General features: G+C 36.5%; 4 protein-coding genes across 6 annotated transcripts; 3 read left to right on the top strand and 1 right to left on the bottom strand.

The window, feature by feature from the left end:
- Positions 1-3707: 3707 nt before the first annotated feature.
- LOC17894578 (protein COFACTOR ASSEMBLY OF COMPLEX C SUBUNIT B CCB4, chloroplastic) lies at positions 3708-5539 on the top strand. 2 transcript variants are annotated; one of them, XR_002835193.1, is made up of 8 exons: positions 3708-4045; positions 4191-4290; positions 4384-4457; positions 4533-4714; positions 4799-4869; positions 4951-5034; positions 5125-5295; positions 5444-5539. XR_002835193.1 is itself a non-coding variant. In XM_006301576.2 (7 exons), the coding sequence occupies exons 1-7, from the start codon at positions 3753-3755 to the stop codon at positions 5212-5214; spliced, it is 894 nt and encodes a 297-aa protein (XP_006301638.1). In that variant the 5' UTR covers positions 3708-3752; the 3' UTR covers positions 5215-5419. The 2 variants fall into 2 exon arrangements, 1 of the variants encoding a protein (XP_006301638.1); XM_006301576.2 differs by lacking the exon at positions 5444-5539 and having other exon boundaries at positions 5125-5419.
- Positions 5329-7396, bottom strand: LOC17895891 (TORTIFOLIA1-like protein 5). Its single transcript, XM_023788326.1, has 2 exons — positions 6299-7396; positions 5329-6210 (listed from the first exon to the last, which is right to left on the bottom strand). The coding sequence occupies exons 1-2, from the start codon at positions 7118-7120 to the stop codon at positions 5440-5442; spliced, it is 1593 nt and encodes a 530-aa protein (XP_023644094.1). The 5' UTR covers positions 7121-7396; the 3' UTR covers positions 5329-5439.
- A 1290-nt stretch (positions 7397-8686) lies between these two features.
- LOC17895959 (17.6 kDa class I heat shock protein 1) lies at positions 8687-9390 on the top strand. The gene is made up of 2 exons (XM_023787087.1): positions 8687-9202; positions 9313-9390. The coding sequence occupies exon 1, from the start codon at positions 8751-8753 to the stop codon at positions 9195-9197; it is 447 nt and encodes a 148-aa protein (XP_023642855.1). The 5' UTR covers positions 8687-8750; the 3' UTR covers positions 9198-9202; positions 9313-9390.
- Positions 9391-9483: 93 nt separating this feature from the next.
- Positions 9484-17519, top strand: LOC17894914 (ABC transporter G family member 36). 2 transcript variants are annotated; one of them, XM_023787085.1, is made up of 9 exons: positions 9484-11056; positions 12223-13097; positions 13186-13316; positions 13490-14752; positions 14833-14986; positions 15066-15170; positions 15250-15395; positions 15481-16322; positions 16408-17519. In XM_023787085.1, the coding sequence occupies exons 2-9, from the start codon at positions 12263-12265 to the stop codon at positions 17333-17335; spliced, it is 4404 nt and encodes a 1467-aa protein (XP_023642853.1). In that variant the 5' UTR covers positions 9484-11056; positions 12223-12262; the 3' UTR covers positions 17336-17519. The 2 variants fall into 2 exon arrangements, with proteins under 2 accessions (XP_023642853.1, XP_023642854.1); XM_023787086.1 differs by lacking the exon at positions 9484-11056 and having other exon boundaries at positions 12148-13097.
- The last annotated feature ends 192 nt before the right edge of the window (positions 17520-17711 follow it).

The following is a 17711-nucleotide window of genomic DNA, read 5'->3' as shown; positions in this document are numbered from 1 at the left end:
TGAAGTATCCATTCATTTCATTTTTTTTTAAAAAAAACTTATTATTTATTAAAAAAGAAATTTCAGTTATTAATACAAGAATTTATTTATCTTCTGTTTCTATTTAATTCATATATCAATAAAACAATTAATTTTACTATTTTATTTTATTTAATATTTTGTTCTTAAATATTTTCATAAACTACTTATATGTTGCCAAATTATTAATTTTATTTTTATTTGAAATGAAAATAGATATAGATCTAAATATGATATATAAGACCGTAAATATTTGGGACATATTTTTTTTTTAATTGGCTATGTTATAGGAAAATTTGATTAACTTTTATATATTAAAATTAGTTTTATAATTGATATATTTTAAATTTTTATATTTCCATAAGTTAATTAAATATAATCATTAATAATTATAATAATCAATTATATTAAATTAAACTTATTTAATGAACATCATACTGCAACTTCTACTACAAAAATGTCACCAGTCAATGATTTTGTAAGATTAATAAATCATATTTCTACAGCGATTCACTAAATCAAACCGTTGGTTTGCCACATAATATTTACTGCAAGTTACATCAAATCATAATATTTACTGCAACTCGAGTTCGATAACTCATGTTACCAGTCGGAGCCTACATCGAATCGTAATACTTACTGCAACTCAATTTTGATAACTCGTGTTACCAGTCGGAGCCTATACTAGAGTTATAATAATATTGTAAGTCTGTCGTCATTGCTAGGTTTTAGATGTAATATAAATTATTTGTAAGGGCAAAATCGAGATTTTGCCTCATGGTTCGTCCTAACTAAACCCTAGTTCAAATTTTCTTTTCTTAACTCCATCGTACAAGTCTGTACTATGATGATAGAGATTCGATATACAACTCTATCAGCAGACACTAACTCTATCAAATTTACGCTATTCTAGTCAGCGTAACTCTATCATCACTACAAGTAAATCTACCATAACGTGGACAAGTCTACCATCAAGTGTGAGAGCTCACAAATACTGTTTTGGCCACTATAATTCTACCACCACTGCAGTTAAGTCTGCTGTCTAACTCTATCATCCTGTTAACTCTCCCGCCACTATCATCAACTCTGTCAGGAAACTATATCGCTCCCATAACTCTAACTATCTTTTGGTCCTAAATCTACGGCCAATACCATTAGTCCATTACCCTATTTGATAACTCTATAGTTGAGCCAACTCTACCGCCATTGTAAGTAACTATACTAGGTAACTCTGTCATTTCAATCAATCTACCACCACTACAAAAATCTCTAACTTACAACTCTGTGTAATATCATACTCTCTACTACAAAACTCTATAATCCTCCTTAAGTCTACCATAACTAAATTGGTAGACTTATCGGTTGGCGGGAGTTTTTTCCACCAAAATATGCTCTCTCTCCGACGTGGAATTTCTTTTTAATGGCATCGACCGTAATTACGTTTATTCCTGCAACTGGTTCAGAAGGACAAAACAGCCATTTTTCACATTGTTTCTCTCTCATCCAAATCAGTAATAAACAACAATTTAACAGTTAGTTTCGCAATCCACCCTTTATTTATTTGAACTCTTAATTGGTCTAAACTAGGGGATGTCGTGGATTTATTTCTATATTTTTGTTTCCAGTCATATCTGCAACATTCTCCATATGTTTTTGACTCCAATAAGTAAAGATTGACTATTTTATGTCATATATTGCTTTATATGAAATTTTATCATTATAATTATAAACTAAGAAACAAGAAGATCTTCGAACATTGTGGGGTAAAGAAGAAAAAGAGAATTATGATCGTTCAAATTAAAATGAAATTATCAAACTTTTACAATATTAGAAAAAAAGAAAATTTTACATAACTTCTTATGTAATTGGACAATTACACCGTTACTATCCACTAGATTAGTAGGCGTGAAATCATTTTTTGAATTGAATTTGAAATGATCTTTGTTATCTTGATCATCCGTTTTCTTTAGTGTCTTGTGAACTTCTATAGAAATACAAACAAGAAGAGGTGTTCTTACATGTTAGTTAGAATTGTGTGGTTATTTACATTGAAAGAATTAAAAGACTTTCAACCCAAACAAAAAAAGTATATATAGCTTTTTAACTTATGCTCTTATTCAATTTCAAAACTAGTACTCGTATGAGTTGGCAAAACATTTTTTGGGCAGAAATAACCATGATGTTCAAACTCGTCCCAACTATGATATTTTGGCTTACTTTTGTTTGATACTAATTATTTGGTCTATGATATCAATGTCTAACCAAATTAAAAAAAAAAAAATCACTTATTTTAAACAAAAGATTTTAACCTATTTTCTAATTATACTTCTTTTAATTGAAATAAAGTGATAAATGAACCTTTCTAAATAGAAATTTCAAATACTTACATCTACTCAACTCTCCAACACTAAAGAAACAATGTTTGTATCTTAACTACAACCATTAACATGCTATTTTACATAATAAAGAATCTTTTTTTTTTTTGCATTTTTAACATGTTCACTAAAGTCTACATATCTTTCCACTTTCAAATATATATATATATATGATTTATTAAAACATAAATTTATAGTAACACAATGAAAAAATAATACCATAAAAATCTCATATATATCAACTATCTATGAAATAGAATTCCTAATCAATAACAAGCAAAACATGCAAATGCACTTTCATATCAAATTCCTAGATTTCTAACTTTTGAAATCAATACTCTATTACAAAATGCAGGTACATCGTTTGCTGAGATGTGGGAAAGAAATATAAAAATCGATTCCCTAGCTAAGAAGTTTCAAGAGCTAGACATCACTAACAAGGTTCCAGAAACTACACTCTTTCGATACAAAAACTTGTATACAGAGTAACAAGTCACCGATAAAGTATAACAAAAAGTGGCTGCCAAAAATAGATTTGGATTCTGATGTGGAGTATCACCAACGACCGTGTTAACTGATCATATGAGGATAATCATAAATGGTGGGGAAAATAAGAGTTGTATTCTTAAGAATCCTCTAATAAACTTGTTGGAATGAAAGAAATAATTTGACACATATACTTAACTAAATAGGTTGAGGTACTAGAAATTTGAAGTTTCCTACATATATTGGAAAGATGAATATCATATCCCAAAATAAATAGTTCTAACTTCTAAGCTATAACAACAAATAAACTTGTTTACAAACTGAAAAATCTATATATTTGCAAAATATAAATTAAAAAAACTAAAGAAATAAACTTAAATAACACCAAAATATGTTTTATAGACAATAATAGCACACACTAAATAAGTTTCCAAAACTAGCACTAATTTAACACATAATATTTTTAATAATTTTGTAGATTTTTTTTTAAGTTTGTGTTAACTATATTACATTTATGGTATAGTTTTTAGGGAGCATGTTTATAGTTTAGAGTTTAAAATTCAATTTCGAATTTTTTTTGATATATGGTATTAATTTAATTTTGGAAATACAAGAGTGTACAATAAATTTGGAAGAAAAACTTAAATTAGAGTTAATATTGTTATAGTTTTAGTTTAAACTTTAAATTATATCAAACATATAATCTGTACGCAGTCGACAAAAAAAATTTGTACGCAAAATAAAATAATAAAGTATATTCAATTTATGAAAAAAAAAAAAAAATCATATATGTATGTATCTGTAGGAAGATAAAGATTTCTTCTAACGGCCAATTTCTAATCCTCTTTATAAACCTCACTTCCTTCATCTTCAATGGAAGCCAGAATCATCCTCCAAATTCAAATCCCTTGGAACCCTAATCGCCGATTCTTTCGTCCTTCTCCACATCTCCAGCGTTTTATCAGAGCTTCTTCTTCTTCTTCTTCGTCATCAACCTCACAAAGTTACAGAGGTCCGAAACCGAGTAAAAACTTGGTAGCCGATTTCATTTCGAGAAACGATGACTTGGCTCGGAGCTTACCTATCTACGTCGGAGGCGCTTCTCTTTTGGCTGTTCTCTTCAATCGTACTGTTTCCGGTATCGCTCCTGTCGCCGATGCTAGCAGGTACAATTTTTTGATTAAACCGGACTCTGAAGAATCTGAGATTGATACAATTTAGGGGTTTTATCTGATTTGATCTGGAATTTGGTGTGATCATTGATTTGGTGTTTCGATGTGAATATGTGATTCAACTCTTGGTTTCGTGTAGCTCACAGTCTAGAGCAGATCTATTGGCGCTTGGCTTGGCTGTAACCAATTTATTGACCGGTTTAGTTTGGTTATCGATTCGGCCTAAGTCCATTACACCTGTAGGATTTTCTCTTTTCCCTTTCAATAACCATGTTTGTGTATACTGAAGGATTTGACAAAGTAATGTGAGTCTTGGTCTTGTTTGATATCAGGTTAATCCTGAAGGTGTGGAATGCAAAGTTGTAGAATCTGATCTTCCTACATCGATAGTTTCCGAATTGTTATGGTAATGATCTGCTTCATGTCTCTTCATTGTAAGATACAAGTAGAAATTGAATTTGAGTTTTGTGTAATCTCTTAGGGCGTGGGAATCTCTGAAGGTAGCAACATGTTGTAAGTCTCTAGTAATTGTCTACGATGGTATTTGTCTTATACAAATTGGGATGGTTGCTGAATCTCCAGAAGATAAGAAAGGAGTCATTGTAAATACTGATAAGCTGATGCAAGGATCGGTTTACCGAGGGGTAATGAAATCCAAAGCACGTAAGTAGTTCGGGTTTTCGTATATAATTTTTGTGTGGAGAATGTGTATTTGTGTAAGGTAAGGCAACTGATTTTGTTTATTAGAGAGTTACTTGGCCAATCTTTCTCTATATCCTGGGAGATCAGAGCTGCCATTTCTGCCTGCAAATACACAGGTTTGTTTTGAGAATTCAAGTATTACTCCATTAAGTTAGGGAATGATCAAACTGCATGTCTAACATATATATGTTTGCTAGGCCGTAATTTTGCAGCCGCTTGGTGATAAAGGAATCGCAGTCATTGGCGGAAACACAATTAGAGGCTTCACGTCTTCAGACCAGGTAATGAATTATTTAACTTCTCTATTCTGTTTTGTGACTTAGAAGAGACAATAGAACAAGTGTAAGAGTTATTTTGCTTATCATATCTAGGCTTGGATTTCTGCAATTGGGGAGAAGCTAGATGCCACATTGGGGAGATATTTTATTAATTCCGCTGAGGTTTCCCAGGAAAAAGATTGAATGCAATCAGACCGGGAAAACGGAAAAAAAAGAAGATATAATCATCTTATGAGAAAACATTACAAGTATCAATCACTAAAGGTAACGTACCATCCCTTTGGTTACACAATGTCGAAATGAATGTAAAATAGATTAGCTTAGAGTTTATGTATTACAATGAATCTTCTTCTCAAGCTAAAAGTTTTGAAGTATTGAGTCAGATAAAGTGAGCTTTTGGATTTTTCTTCAGTTCTGTAGACAGGCGTTTCGTTTGTGGTTTCCATTTCGTGTTATGGTGCGAGAGACTAACAAATCAGTGGAGATTACGCTGAAGGATGTTTCTAGACCACGTACTCGTCTCTCTAGAGATTGCATTCCATTCTGCGAGCTCTCCATGAACTTCTGCAATGATAAATGCAAGAAAAATTCAAAAGTCAGCACAACACAGCTTGTTGGATGTTTTAAAAGTATAAAAATCAATGAGAGCTCAGAGTAGAAGGTAACCTGAAAGAGATCTAACAGACTGGACTGTTGTTTTTCAATCTGAGTAATCTGGTTTCTTATCAGAGACAACTCTTCTGCATTATTCATTGCCTGAGAAGAACTGCTACTGCTACCACTGTCAGTTTTAGGACTCTCCTCATCACTACTTTGAACAACTTGTGACTTGTTCAACCCATTCTCATTGACCTTAGACACCTTCGCCGGGAACAGATTCCGTTTAGCTCCTAATGTCGAATGATTCCGCTTGTCTTTTGACTCCACAGCGTTCTGCTCAACATCCTTCGGAGTATTACTACGGTCTAAGGGCTCAACACCATTCAACTTTGAGCTTAATAGTGTGTTTGAATTTCTATCTTTGCCTTTCAATCCGTTGCTTCTCTTTCCTGAAGTCGCAGACATTCCATAAGAAGCTGATTTAGAGGAGGAAGAAGACTCTGAGACCCCTGTTGAATCACCTTCAAGTTGCTTCCATAACCTCAATGTATGATTCATTGTCTCTCTAACAAGTTTGACCTGCACAAGTAAGATCGAAGAATAAGATTAACACGAAATTGATTGCACTTGCGCATGAATTTTACCATAAATTGTTTCGAATAATTACCTTGTCAAATCTTCTGCTCTCAAGAATACCTACACAGGCCTTCTTATACAAAGGAGCTAACTCTTCTTCCGCCATAGCTATTCTACCCATTGCCTCCGCGGCGGCTTTCCTTGCACGCCAATCACTGCTGCTTAGAAACTCCGAAACGTTCGGTAAAAGCCAGTCTAGCACTGCCTTCTCGCTGTTTCTGCCATCAACAGCTCCGATTACGCTCCCTATGGCTCCTAGAAGTTCAGGTTTCGCCTTGAAACCTTCCGATTTTAGCAATTTCCCAATCTTGGGCAGCGCCTTCTGTAGCTGCTCAACATCCAGCTCATCCGCTGCGTCAATCGCAGCTGCTACACACACAGCAGCACCAATCTGCGCGTTCGGATCGCAATCATGGATAAGCGTTTCGATCATCGGCCCCAAGAGGATTGAGAAAGGAGTTCCAGTGATGCTGGTAGTCATATCAACTGAAGCCGCCGCACAAGCAGCACGGACGGAAGTGTCAGGATCACGTAGGCGGCGGAGAACGGTTGAGACCATCTTCGAAAGGTGAGGAGCGAGAGAATCGCCATGCGAACGAGAGAGAACAGAGAGAAGCGAGACACAATGCTTCCTAACCGGAGACTTCGCGGAAGAGTCTGTACTCTGAAGACAATTTATAAACAGAGGAAAAGTCTCCGGCGAGAGATTGAGAGCGATCGAATCAAGCTCTGCCGCCGCGAGAGCCAAAGTATCACGATCGGAGAGACGATTGAGACAAGCAATGACACGTTGCTTAAGATCAGTAACCGTGGCCACCGGCGGTGGAGACGAACGTATTTGAACGGAAGGCATTTTAAGATCACCGGAGATTTTTTAATCAGAAATCTGCCATAGGAGGAGAGAAGAGAACCTTTGCTGGAGAAATTTTAGGATTTGGCGGTTGAAAAAAAGACAATGAAGAGAAGATGAACACAGTACGGTTGGTATTGGACTTGGCTTTTAAACAAGACTCGTCTTTGGCTTGCCTTTTAAACTTGTCAATATTTCACCACCTGCCACAGAATTTACATTTACTTTTAATTTACATCCCAAAGTTTTTTTTGTTGTTTTACTCTCAGTTTAACGAAAATAAAACATTGAATACGACATTTTATTTTTCTAAACATCGAATATGTCAAATTTATATTTTATTTGCATCTCGTTTTTTTAAACGTATTGGTACGTCAATATAGATTCAATATACCATTGAAGATTCTAACGTGGGCAAGGACTTTTCGAAGTAAATCCTTTATGATAATGAGAAAATGTTAGGACTTTTTCAAGCCATTTATTAGAGACTCATGACTGTGTTTTAGGATAATTTCAATTTTATTATCTGATTGCAAATTTTTTTATCTCTAAAATTTGCATGTTGTTTATCAAAACTAGGAGGTTAACAAAATGTTTATTTTCTCGGCATCATATATAAGAAAATCCAAACTTGGAGAAAGAAATTAGAAAATGAATGCTTTGAACGTAAGAAACTAAGAATTAAAGAGAACAAAGTTGAATGATATGTATATACAAATTGAGTAAATTGGTAACCACATCATAGTGAAAACCCAAAACTGAAACACATAAAATTAATTAAAGTTAACATTAAAACAAAATTAATTTCTGAATTTGAAAATAAAGAAGACTTCTATTAATTGATATTAAAAGTTTCTTCTTTTTGTCGACCAAATTATTTAAATTTTTTAAAAGAATGAAAGATTCTGCTAGATTTTAATTTATAAAGGAAACTAAATATCCAACAATGTTACACATAAGCTAACGAGAGCAAGTCAAGCAAACACGGTTTCTTCTTAACACGTACCATAACGTGAAATGAACTATTCTTTCTATTTTTTTTTTATTTTTTTTTTATTCTTTCTATTTTACTCAATATTAAGATAATATACATACACTGTTATGAATTTTAAAATTTAATAACCAAAAAAAATCAACAAATCATAATCTTTTCAACAGAAGATTGTACATATTGATAAGTTCTTAATTTTTAGTATCTGTAAATTATAATCCAATTGACAAAGTTCTCCATATCAGAGAGGACTGCATGTAATCGTAGAACTCGCACAACGTTTATGGGAACCATGTTCAATTTGTTTAAACTTACTTTATTTCGAGAAACCTCAAATCATAATATTGGGCCTTTGAAGCCCATTATGGCCCAAAAACACATGAAACGAAAAAAACTTGAAACGCTTCTAGAATCTTCTGGATTTGCATCGTCTTCTTCATCTTTTTTTTTTCCCTATCTTCTGAAATATTTCGTTCCGAGTGTGAAGAAGAAGATTTAAGAACTTGGAGGAATCAGAAAATTCTAGAAGCTCTGGAGATTTCTTCTTCACCACTTTATATATATATAGAATCATCTGACTCACCAGCTTTACTCAAGAAATCGAAATCGAATTCGAATTCGTCGTAATTATCTCAATTGAAAATGTCTCTCATTCCAAGGTTCTTCGGAAACAACAAATTCTTCGATCCATTCTCACTCGACGTTTGGGATCATCCGTTTACATTCCCGTCTTCATCTTCTTCATCGGCTATAGCGAACGCACGTGTGGACTGGAAAGAGACGGCGGAGGCGCACGTGTTTAAAGCGGATCTGCCGGGGATGAAGAAAGAGGAGGTTAAAGTGGAGATAGAAGACGATAGTGTGCTTAAGATTAGTGGCGAGAGGCGCGTTGAGAAAGAGGAGAAGCAGGACACGTGGCACCGTATGGAGAGATCGAGTGGTGGTTTCTCGAGGATGTTTAGGTTGCCGGAGAATGTGAAGATGGATCAAGTTAAGGCTTCTATGGAGAATGGAGTTTTGACTGTGACTCTGCCGAAAGTGGAGATGAAGAAGAAAGCTCAAGTTAAGTCTATTAATATCTCTGGTTGAGCCATTTTAGCTTTAACTGAAGCATCTGGGTCTTTTTGCTTTGTGTGTGTCTCTGATGAATATGGTTCTTTGTTTTTAATATAGTTCTATGCTAAATAACATGTTTCTGTGAATGTTCTATGCAATGATGCTTATGTTTAATGTAATGATCTAGTTATCATCTAAATTGAGATGAATATTTTATTTAGTCGAATGATGAGTTTCGTTTCACAACACGGCTAAAGTGTTTGAAATTTGGATTGTGGTTTTAGCTTTTGTGAGTTATAAGCTTTGTATATGGGGTTGGAATCGAAGATTCATTTTAATAGAGATGATGGTCTGTTTGTTTTGTTAATTGTTCATTGATTGTGACTGTGACATTGTGGTTTATCTTTTCTGATGCAGAACTGGTTTGACGAAGACTCTTTGTGGCAAATTGTCTTTGTCCACGTTTGAGAGTGAATAAACCAACATGAACTAAATCTGACGGTCTTTGGGTATATACTATATTTTTTATCATCAATTTGTATTTGATAATTTCAGAAAGTGCAGTCATGGTTAAGGAAGGAATCTGAGCTACATGCTCAACTGAATCAGATTCAGGAAATTTTTGAGGGGACCTAATGAGCAAGCAGCAGTGCGTCAGAAAGTTAAAGCTGAACTCTTGATCTGCTGAGAAATTCAGAAAGGAAGTGAATGAGAAACCAAGACAGGCATTGGCAGCTTAGCATTGTGTTGGGGAAAGTTATTAAAATAGGTGGGAATTAGAGCTGTTTACAAAAACAAAAACTCTTGAAAGGAAGAGGTTACGGTTAAAAGGCTCATGCCTTGGACATCTCAGTTGTTCTCTCTACCACTCCAAGTGTGTATTTTAAATGAAGAAACTCATAGCTCGAATAGCATGCTGTGTCAATAAAATATGACCTTGAAAAGCTCCCAAGACGAAAAGGTTAGAGCTTTGGTCTGTAATAAAATTGCAACACTCCTTTTCAGAACCTATTGAAGGAAAAGATGGAACTTGCAACTGAGTTGGAAAACTGTAAGAAGAAGAAGAAGAGAAAAACAACAAAGCAATGGAACTTAATTTTGGATCTGCTGGTTAGTAGCTTTTGAAGCAAGGTAACCTAAGGAGAGGCTCTTAATATGTCAACATGGTGGAGCCCTGATTGAAAGTTGGTAGTTGGCCGCAAAAGATACAGATGGAACTATTTAAAAATGTGTGAAGACTGAGATTAGAAAACAACCAAAATACATTTGTCAATTCTGACTTTGCGAGACTGAGTGTGAACAGATAGAACTTCGTTTGATGGTTTGGTGAATTAATGGGGACCTTGGGACAGTGAATTTGGTTTAACCATAAGGAAATAGAGAAGAAGAAAGAAGAAACCTAAGGGACCAAAGCAACTTGAAGAGAAAATGGTGGAATCTGTAGGACAGAGTTGAAGCAAAAACAGGAAACATGAAACTTAAAAGAAAGCTTGGCAGACAAAGAAGTCGAGCTAAAGAAGGTTGCTTTTGAAAAAGAAAGCTCAGAGCAATGGCAGGTTTTGCTCTCGATGAGCTTGGCAAAGGTAAATGAAAGCTTGATTGATAAACTGCAGTCATAAGAAGGAGACAACCTATGTCAAGAACATTAAAGAATTGTGATCGAAAAATGAGTTTGTTTGCACAGAGGAGAAACCAACCTGTGGAACATTGTTCAAGAAACTGAGAAGCTCAGAGATAAGGAGCTGGCTGTATTGTACTAAAGAGTGGTTAGTACCAAATTGCAAAGCAATAATCAAGATAAGATTAGCTGAGAAAGAAGCCAAAAAGGTCAATGGAGTCTTGTTATCAGATGAAGGTTGAGGAGCTAGCACTATAACTTAATTCCCCTACCGGTACGTAAAAGGCTTCTTCATACATAAGCTTCTCATGTTTCCAGAACACAAAAATAACTTGAACGAACCGTTTCTATTCTTCTACACGAAGTGTGAATTGACCGTGAGTGTGAATGACACCTTCCTCCGTAATTGCTTCTCACTTTCCAGAACACAATGACTTAAAAACAAACAACGGTCTTTTTTGCCTCACCAATAAATTAGAAAAACCACAATTACTTAAAACCCAATAAAGACTTTTTAGAAGGAATATATTCAAAGTTATGATTTTAAGTAATTTGAGTTTTCATTTGATGATATATTGTAAAAAAATTTTAAATCTCAATATAAAATCATGAGATTAGATTTCTGTATTTTTTTTAACTAAAAAATCCTCGCAACTTGAAACTATTAAAAATCAAATTTATGAACTGTTTTCAATAACAATAGCTTTTAAGGTAGATTTTAAATTATAAGTTCCATAACAATAAATTTTTAAAAATCAATGATTAAATAACATAAATCTTGTAAATTTTACATAAATCAACTAAAAAAACTAATTTTGTATACACTCACTTCCTTAAATTTGTTATTAGAAAAATGAAGACTTTTTAATTTAACTATGTCATCTCCACTAATCTAGTAGCGGTAACTAACTGGGGTCATCTTTATTGACTTTGAATCTGAACTGTTCAAAGCTTTCAATTATTACCTAATATTTGGTAATAAAAAAACAAAACAAACGTTAAAAAGAGCCATCCCAATCCCATTATCTACACAAAAAAAAAAAAAAAAAAATCAGATCTTTGTAATACAAATATATAATTAAATACTCGTAGGAGATAAAAGAGCCGTCGCAGTTGAATAAATTAGCCCATATTGCATATAAAAAAAAAACACGACTTTTTACTATTTCCTCTGATTTTATTATAAAAAAAAAAACAAGATTTTTTGTTTTGGTACTTTCTTTCTTTGATTTCGAGTATTTCATTCAACAAAGTAAAGAATAGTCCATAGCGAAGAAAAGTCCACGTTGATGTTCCTTACTCTCCCTATATATTCATTTTCTAATCCCACTTCTTTCTCTTCATTCTTTATCCTTCGTCCTTTGCCTCTCTCTCTCTTTCTCTCTTCTCTCTCTGTCTCTCAAGAAAATTTACATCTTAAAGAATCAAACTTTTCTGCAGAGAAAAATCTAAAGACACAAACTTTTTTTTTGGGTGAGAGATGGATTACAATCCAAATATACCACCTTTAGGAGGTGGTGGGAGTTTGAGAAGAAGTATAAGCAGGAGTGTAAGCAGAGCAAGTAGAAACCTTGAAGATATCTTCTCAGCTGGTTCAAGAAGAACTCAATCAGTTAATGACGACGAAGAAGCTCTTAAATGGGCAGCCATTGAGAAACTACCAACTTACAGCCGTCTCCGAACAACTCTCATGAACGCAGTTGTCGAAGATGATGTCTACGGTAATCAGCTTATGAGCAAAGAGGTTGACGTGACCAAGCTTGATGGTGAAGATCGTCAGAAGTTTATTGACATGGTTTTCAAAGTAGCTGAACAAGATAATGAAAGGATCTTGACGAAGCTAAGAAACAGAATCGATAGAGTTGGGATCAAGCTTCCTACGGTTGAGGTCAGGTACGAGCATTTGACGATCAAAGCTGATTGTTACACTGGTAATAGATCTCTTCCTACGCTTCTTAATGTGGTGAGGAACATGGGAGAATCAGCTCTAGGCATGATTGGTATTCAGTTTGCTAAGAAAGCTCAGCTTACCATCCTTAAAGATATCTCTGGTGTCCTTAAACCTGGAAAGATGACACTTTTGTTGGGTCCTCCTTCTTCTGGTAAGACCACTCTTCTCTTGGCTTTAGCCGGTAAACTCGATAAAGAACTTCAAGTTAGTGGTGATATAACTTACAACGGTCACCGTCTCGATGAGTTTGTTCCAAGAAAGACCTCTGCTTATATTAGCCAGAACGATCTTCATGTTGGTATCATGACTGTTAAGGAGACTCTTGATTTCTCTGCTAGGTGCCAAGGTGTTGGTACTCGTTATGGTAAGTGAATATTCAATCTTGAAAGTAACTAAAGATTCAATTTTTTTTCAAGATTCTGTTTTGTTGAATGATTTGATCCTTCTTGTAGATCTGTTGAACGAGCTTGCAAGAAGAGAAAAGGATGCTGGGATATTCCCTGAAGCTGATGTTGATCTCTTCATGAAAGCTTCAGCTGCTCAAGGAGTTAAGAGCAGTCTCGTCACTGATTATACTCTCAAGGTGAGTCTTACGTCTCTTCTTATCGCTTAGCTCACCATAAAAAAAAAAAAACGGCAACCTAAAAATCGAACCGAACTAAACCATTTATAATTTTTTTAAAGATTGTTTGGTTTCACTATTTTAGACTTTGTTTTTTTGTGTGTGTGTAATACTGACTCTGTTCGGTGAAACAGATTTTGGGGCTTGACATTTGCAAAGACACCATAGTTGGAGATGACATGATGAGAGGTATCTCTGGAGGTCAGAAGAAACGTGTCACAACTGGTGAGATGATTGTTGGTCCTACGAAGACACTCTTCATGGACGAAATATCCACTGGTCTTGACAGTTCCACCACATTCCAAATCGTCAAGTGTCTGCAACAGATCGTTCATCTCACAGACGCTACGGTGCTCATGTCACTCCTCCAGCCTGCTCCTGAGACCTTTGATTTATTCGACGATATCATCTTGTTGTCGGAAGGTCAGATCGTGTACCAAGGACCAAGAGACAACATTCTTGAGTTCTTTGAGAGCTTTGGGTTCAAGTGTCCTGAGAGGAAAGGAACAGCTGATTTCTTGCAAGAGGTTACTTCCAAGAAAGATCAAGAACAGTACTGGGTGGACCCGAACAGACCTTACCGCTACATTCCGGTTTCAGAGTTTGCCAGCAGATACAAGAGTTTCCACGTTGGAACACATATTTCTAACCAACTTGCAGTACCATTCGATAAGACTCGCGGCCACAAAGCAGCTCTTGTGTTCGATAAGTACTCTGTCTCAAAGAGGGAGCTTCTCAAGAGTTGTTGGGATAAAGAGTGGCTTCTTATGCAGAGAAACTCATTCTTTTACATTTTCAAGACTGTTCAGATCATCATCATCGCTGCAATCACGTCTACACTCTTCCTCAGAACTGAAATGGATACAAAGAACGAGGCTGATGCTAACATCTACATAGGAGCACTGCTGTTTGGGATGATCATCAACATGTTTAATGGGTTTGCAGAGATGGCTATGATGGTTTCGAGACTTCCGGTGTTCTACAAACAGAGAGATCTCCTGTTTTATCCATCCTGGACCTTCACACTTCCCACTTTCTTGCTCGGGATTCCAACCTCAATCTTCGAATCAACGGCATGGATGGTGGTGACTTATTACTCCATCGGTTTTGCACCTGATGCGAGCCGCTTCTTCAAGCAGTTTCTCCTGGTGTTTCTGATTCAACAAATGGCTGCATCCCTCTTTAGGTTGATTGCTTCTATTTGCAGAACCATGATGATTGCTAATACTGGTGGTGCTCTTACTCTACTTCTCGTGTTCTTGCTTGGAGGCTTCCTTATTCCGAAAGGCGAGATTCCTGACTGGTGGGGCTGGGCTTACTGGATATCTCCTCTTACCTATGCTTTCAACGGTTTAACCGTCAACGAAATGTTTGACTCTAGATGGATGGACAAATTGGTGAGTGTACTTACTGCTTTATTCTGCATTTTACAGTGATATATCACAGCTCTGAGTCTCACTCTTTTTGGAAACTGCAGGCTTCTGACAACAGAACAAGGCTTGGAACCATGGTGCTTAAGAATTGGGATGTCTACAATCAAAAGAACTGGTACTGGATTTCAGTTGGAGCCCTGCTTGGTTTCACAGTCCTCTTCAACATTCTTTTCACCATTGCACTTACTGTTCTCAACCGTAAGTTTCTCGTACTGCATCGCTTGTTTCACCAAAGCTAAAACAACAGAATATTAATAATGTTCCTTGAAAACTGCAGCTCTTGGGAAGAAGGCAGCTTTACTTCCAGAGGAAGAAAATGAAGACGCGGATCAGAGGAAAGATCCAATGCGCAGATCTTTGTCTACTGCAGATGGGAACAGAAGTAAGTGCATTTCTTACTCTGCTTAGATGTTTCCGTTTCTTCTTTTACTCTTTTGTCTCATTCTGTTCTTGGTTATCAGGAGGAGAGGTCGCAATGGGGAGAGTGAGTAGGGACTCTGCGGCTGAAGCATCCAGGGGTGCAGGCAATACGAAAGGAATGGTTCTTCCTTTCACGCCTTTGGCTATGTCCTTTGACGATGTCAGATACTTTGTCGACATGCCTGCGGTAAGTAACCATCCTTCACTTGAATCTTCACACCAAACCAAATGAAAAGTACATGAACTAAATATATATGTTTTTGATGGTACAGGAAATGAGGGACCAAGGAGTAACAGAAACAAGACTGCAACTGCTTAAAGGTGTTACTGGTGCATTTAGACCAGGAGTCCTGACTGCGCTTATGGGAGTGAGTGGTGCTGGTAAGACTACACTTATGGACGTTTTGGCCGGAAGGAAAACTGGCGGATACATCGAAGGAGATGTGAGAATATCAGGATTCCCAAAGGTTCAAGAGACATTTGCTAGAATCTCAGGATACTGTGAGCAGACTGATATCCATTCCCCGCAAGTCACGGTCAGAGAATCTTTGATTTTCTCTGCTTTCCTTCGTCTTCCTAAAGAAGTTGGCAAAGAGGAAAAGATGATGTTTGTGGATCAAGTGATAGAATTGGTAGAGCTGGACAGTCTTAGGGATGCCATTGTTGGTTTACCGGGTGTCACAGGGCTTTCCACGGAGCAGAGAAAGAGACTGACAATTGCAGTGGAGCTCGTAGCCAACCCTTCCATCATCTTCATGGATGAGCCAACTTCTGGACTAGACGCTAGAGCAGCAGCTATTGTGATGAGGGCGGTGAGGAACACAGTGGACACTGGAAGAACCGTGGTCTGCACCATCCATCAGCCTAGCATTGATATCTTTGAAGCGTTTGATGAGTTGATGCTGATGAAGAGAGGAGGACAAGTGATCTACGCTGGTCCATTGGGTCGTAACTCCCACAAGGTTGTGGAATACTTCGAATCCTTTCCCGGAGTTCCCAAGATTCCAGAAAAGTATAACCCAGCCACTTGGATGCTTGAAGCCAGCTCACTCGCAGCTGAGCTAAAGCTTAATGTTGACTTTGCTGAGTTATACAAGAACTCCGCTTTACACCAGTAAGTTTAAGTTTTTTCTTTTTCTAAGCTCATTGCCTCTGATTGATTGATGAAATATTGTACTAATGAAAACATAACAATGCAGGAGAAACAAAGCGTTGGTGAAAGAACTCAGTGTACCACCAACAGGAGCAGTAGATCTCTACTTTGCTACACAATTCTCACAAAACACATGGGGACAGTTCAAATCATGCCTATGGAAACAATGGTGGACGTATTGGAGATCTCCAGACTACAATCTTGTCCGGTTCATCTTCACATTAGCAACATCTCTCTTGATTGGTACCATCTTCTGGCAAATCGGAGGTAACAGAGATACCGCAGGAGACTTATCAATGGTTATAGGAGCACTGTATGGCGCGGTTATTTTCGTGGGAATCAACAATTGTTCGACTGTACAACCTATGGTTGCAGTAGAGAGAACTGTCTTCTACAGAGAAAGAGCAGCAGGAATGTACTCAGCCATGCCATACGCCATCTCTCAAGTCACATGTGAGCTTCCTTATGTCCTAGTTCAGACCGTTTACTACTCAGTCATCGTCTACGCCATGGTTGGTTTCGAATGGAAAGTCGCAAAGTTCTTCTGGTTCCTCTTCGTTAGCTACTTCTCATTCCTCTACTGGACTTACTACGGCATGATGACAGTTTCCCTCACACCAAACCAACAAGTGGCTTCCATTTTCGCCTCAGCGTTTTACGGCATTTTCAACCTCTTCTCTGGCTTCTTCATTCCAAGACCCAAAATCCCAAAATGGTGGGTATGGTACTACTGGATCTGCCCTGTCGCATGGACAGTCTACGGGTTGATCGTGTCGCAGTACGGTGACGTTGAGACACCTATCCAAGTTCTTGGAGGTGCTCCTGGCCTTACCGTAAAGCAATACATTGATGACCATTATGGTTTCCAATCTGACTTTATGGGACCAGTAGCTGCCGTCCTCGTTGCTTTCACAGTCTTCTTCGCCTTCATCTTCGCATTCTGCATCAGAACTCTCAACTTCCAGACCAGATAAAACCATCTCAAGAGTCTCTTTATTCTACTACACATAAATCTCTGTTCTAAAATATGTATTGTAGTGGATTTCTTTTTTATAACTATTTTTATTATTTGTAGATGACGACGAATCAAATCAGATGTAAAATAATTCCCACTTATTTTGTATTGTTTTGATATAAATATACTTCATTTTTTGTTTCTTGAGAATAATTGTTCTTTACGATACGACCAATAAGAGTAAGAAGACAAACAAATCATCAAATCAGACTCCTCTTTTGTTTCGTTATGATTTATGAATTGTCTTTTTCGATGTGAAATTTTGGATACTTATCAGATTACAGTCATGATCAAAGTCAAAATCAAAGGAGGTTAGTTGAACCTTTGGAAACTAA

The sequence above is a fragment of the Capsella rubella genome, unplaced genomic scaffold (assembly GCF_000375325.1).
Source record: "Capsella rubella cultivar Monte Gargano unplaced genomic scaffold, Caprub1_0 scaffold_2, whole genome shotgun sequence".
Taxonomy (NCBI): Eukaryota; Viridiplantae; Streptophyta; class Magnoliopsida; order Brassicales; family Brassicaceae; genus Capsella; species Capsella rubella.
Note: the sequence above shows the minus strand (reverse complement) of the source record. Positions and strands in the feature narration are given on the sequence as shown.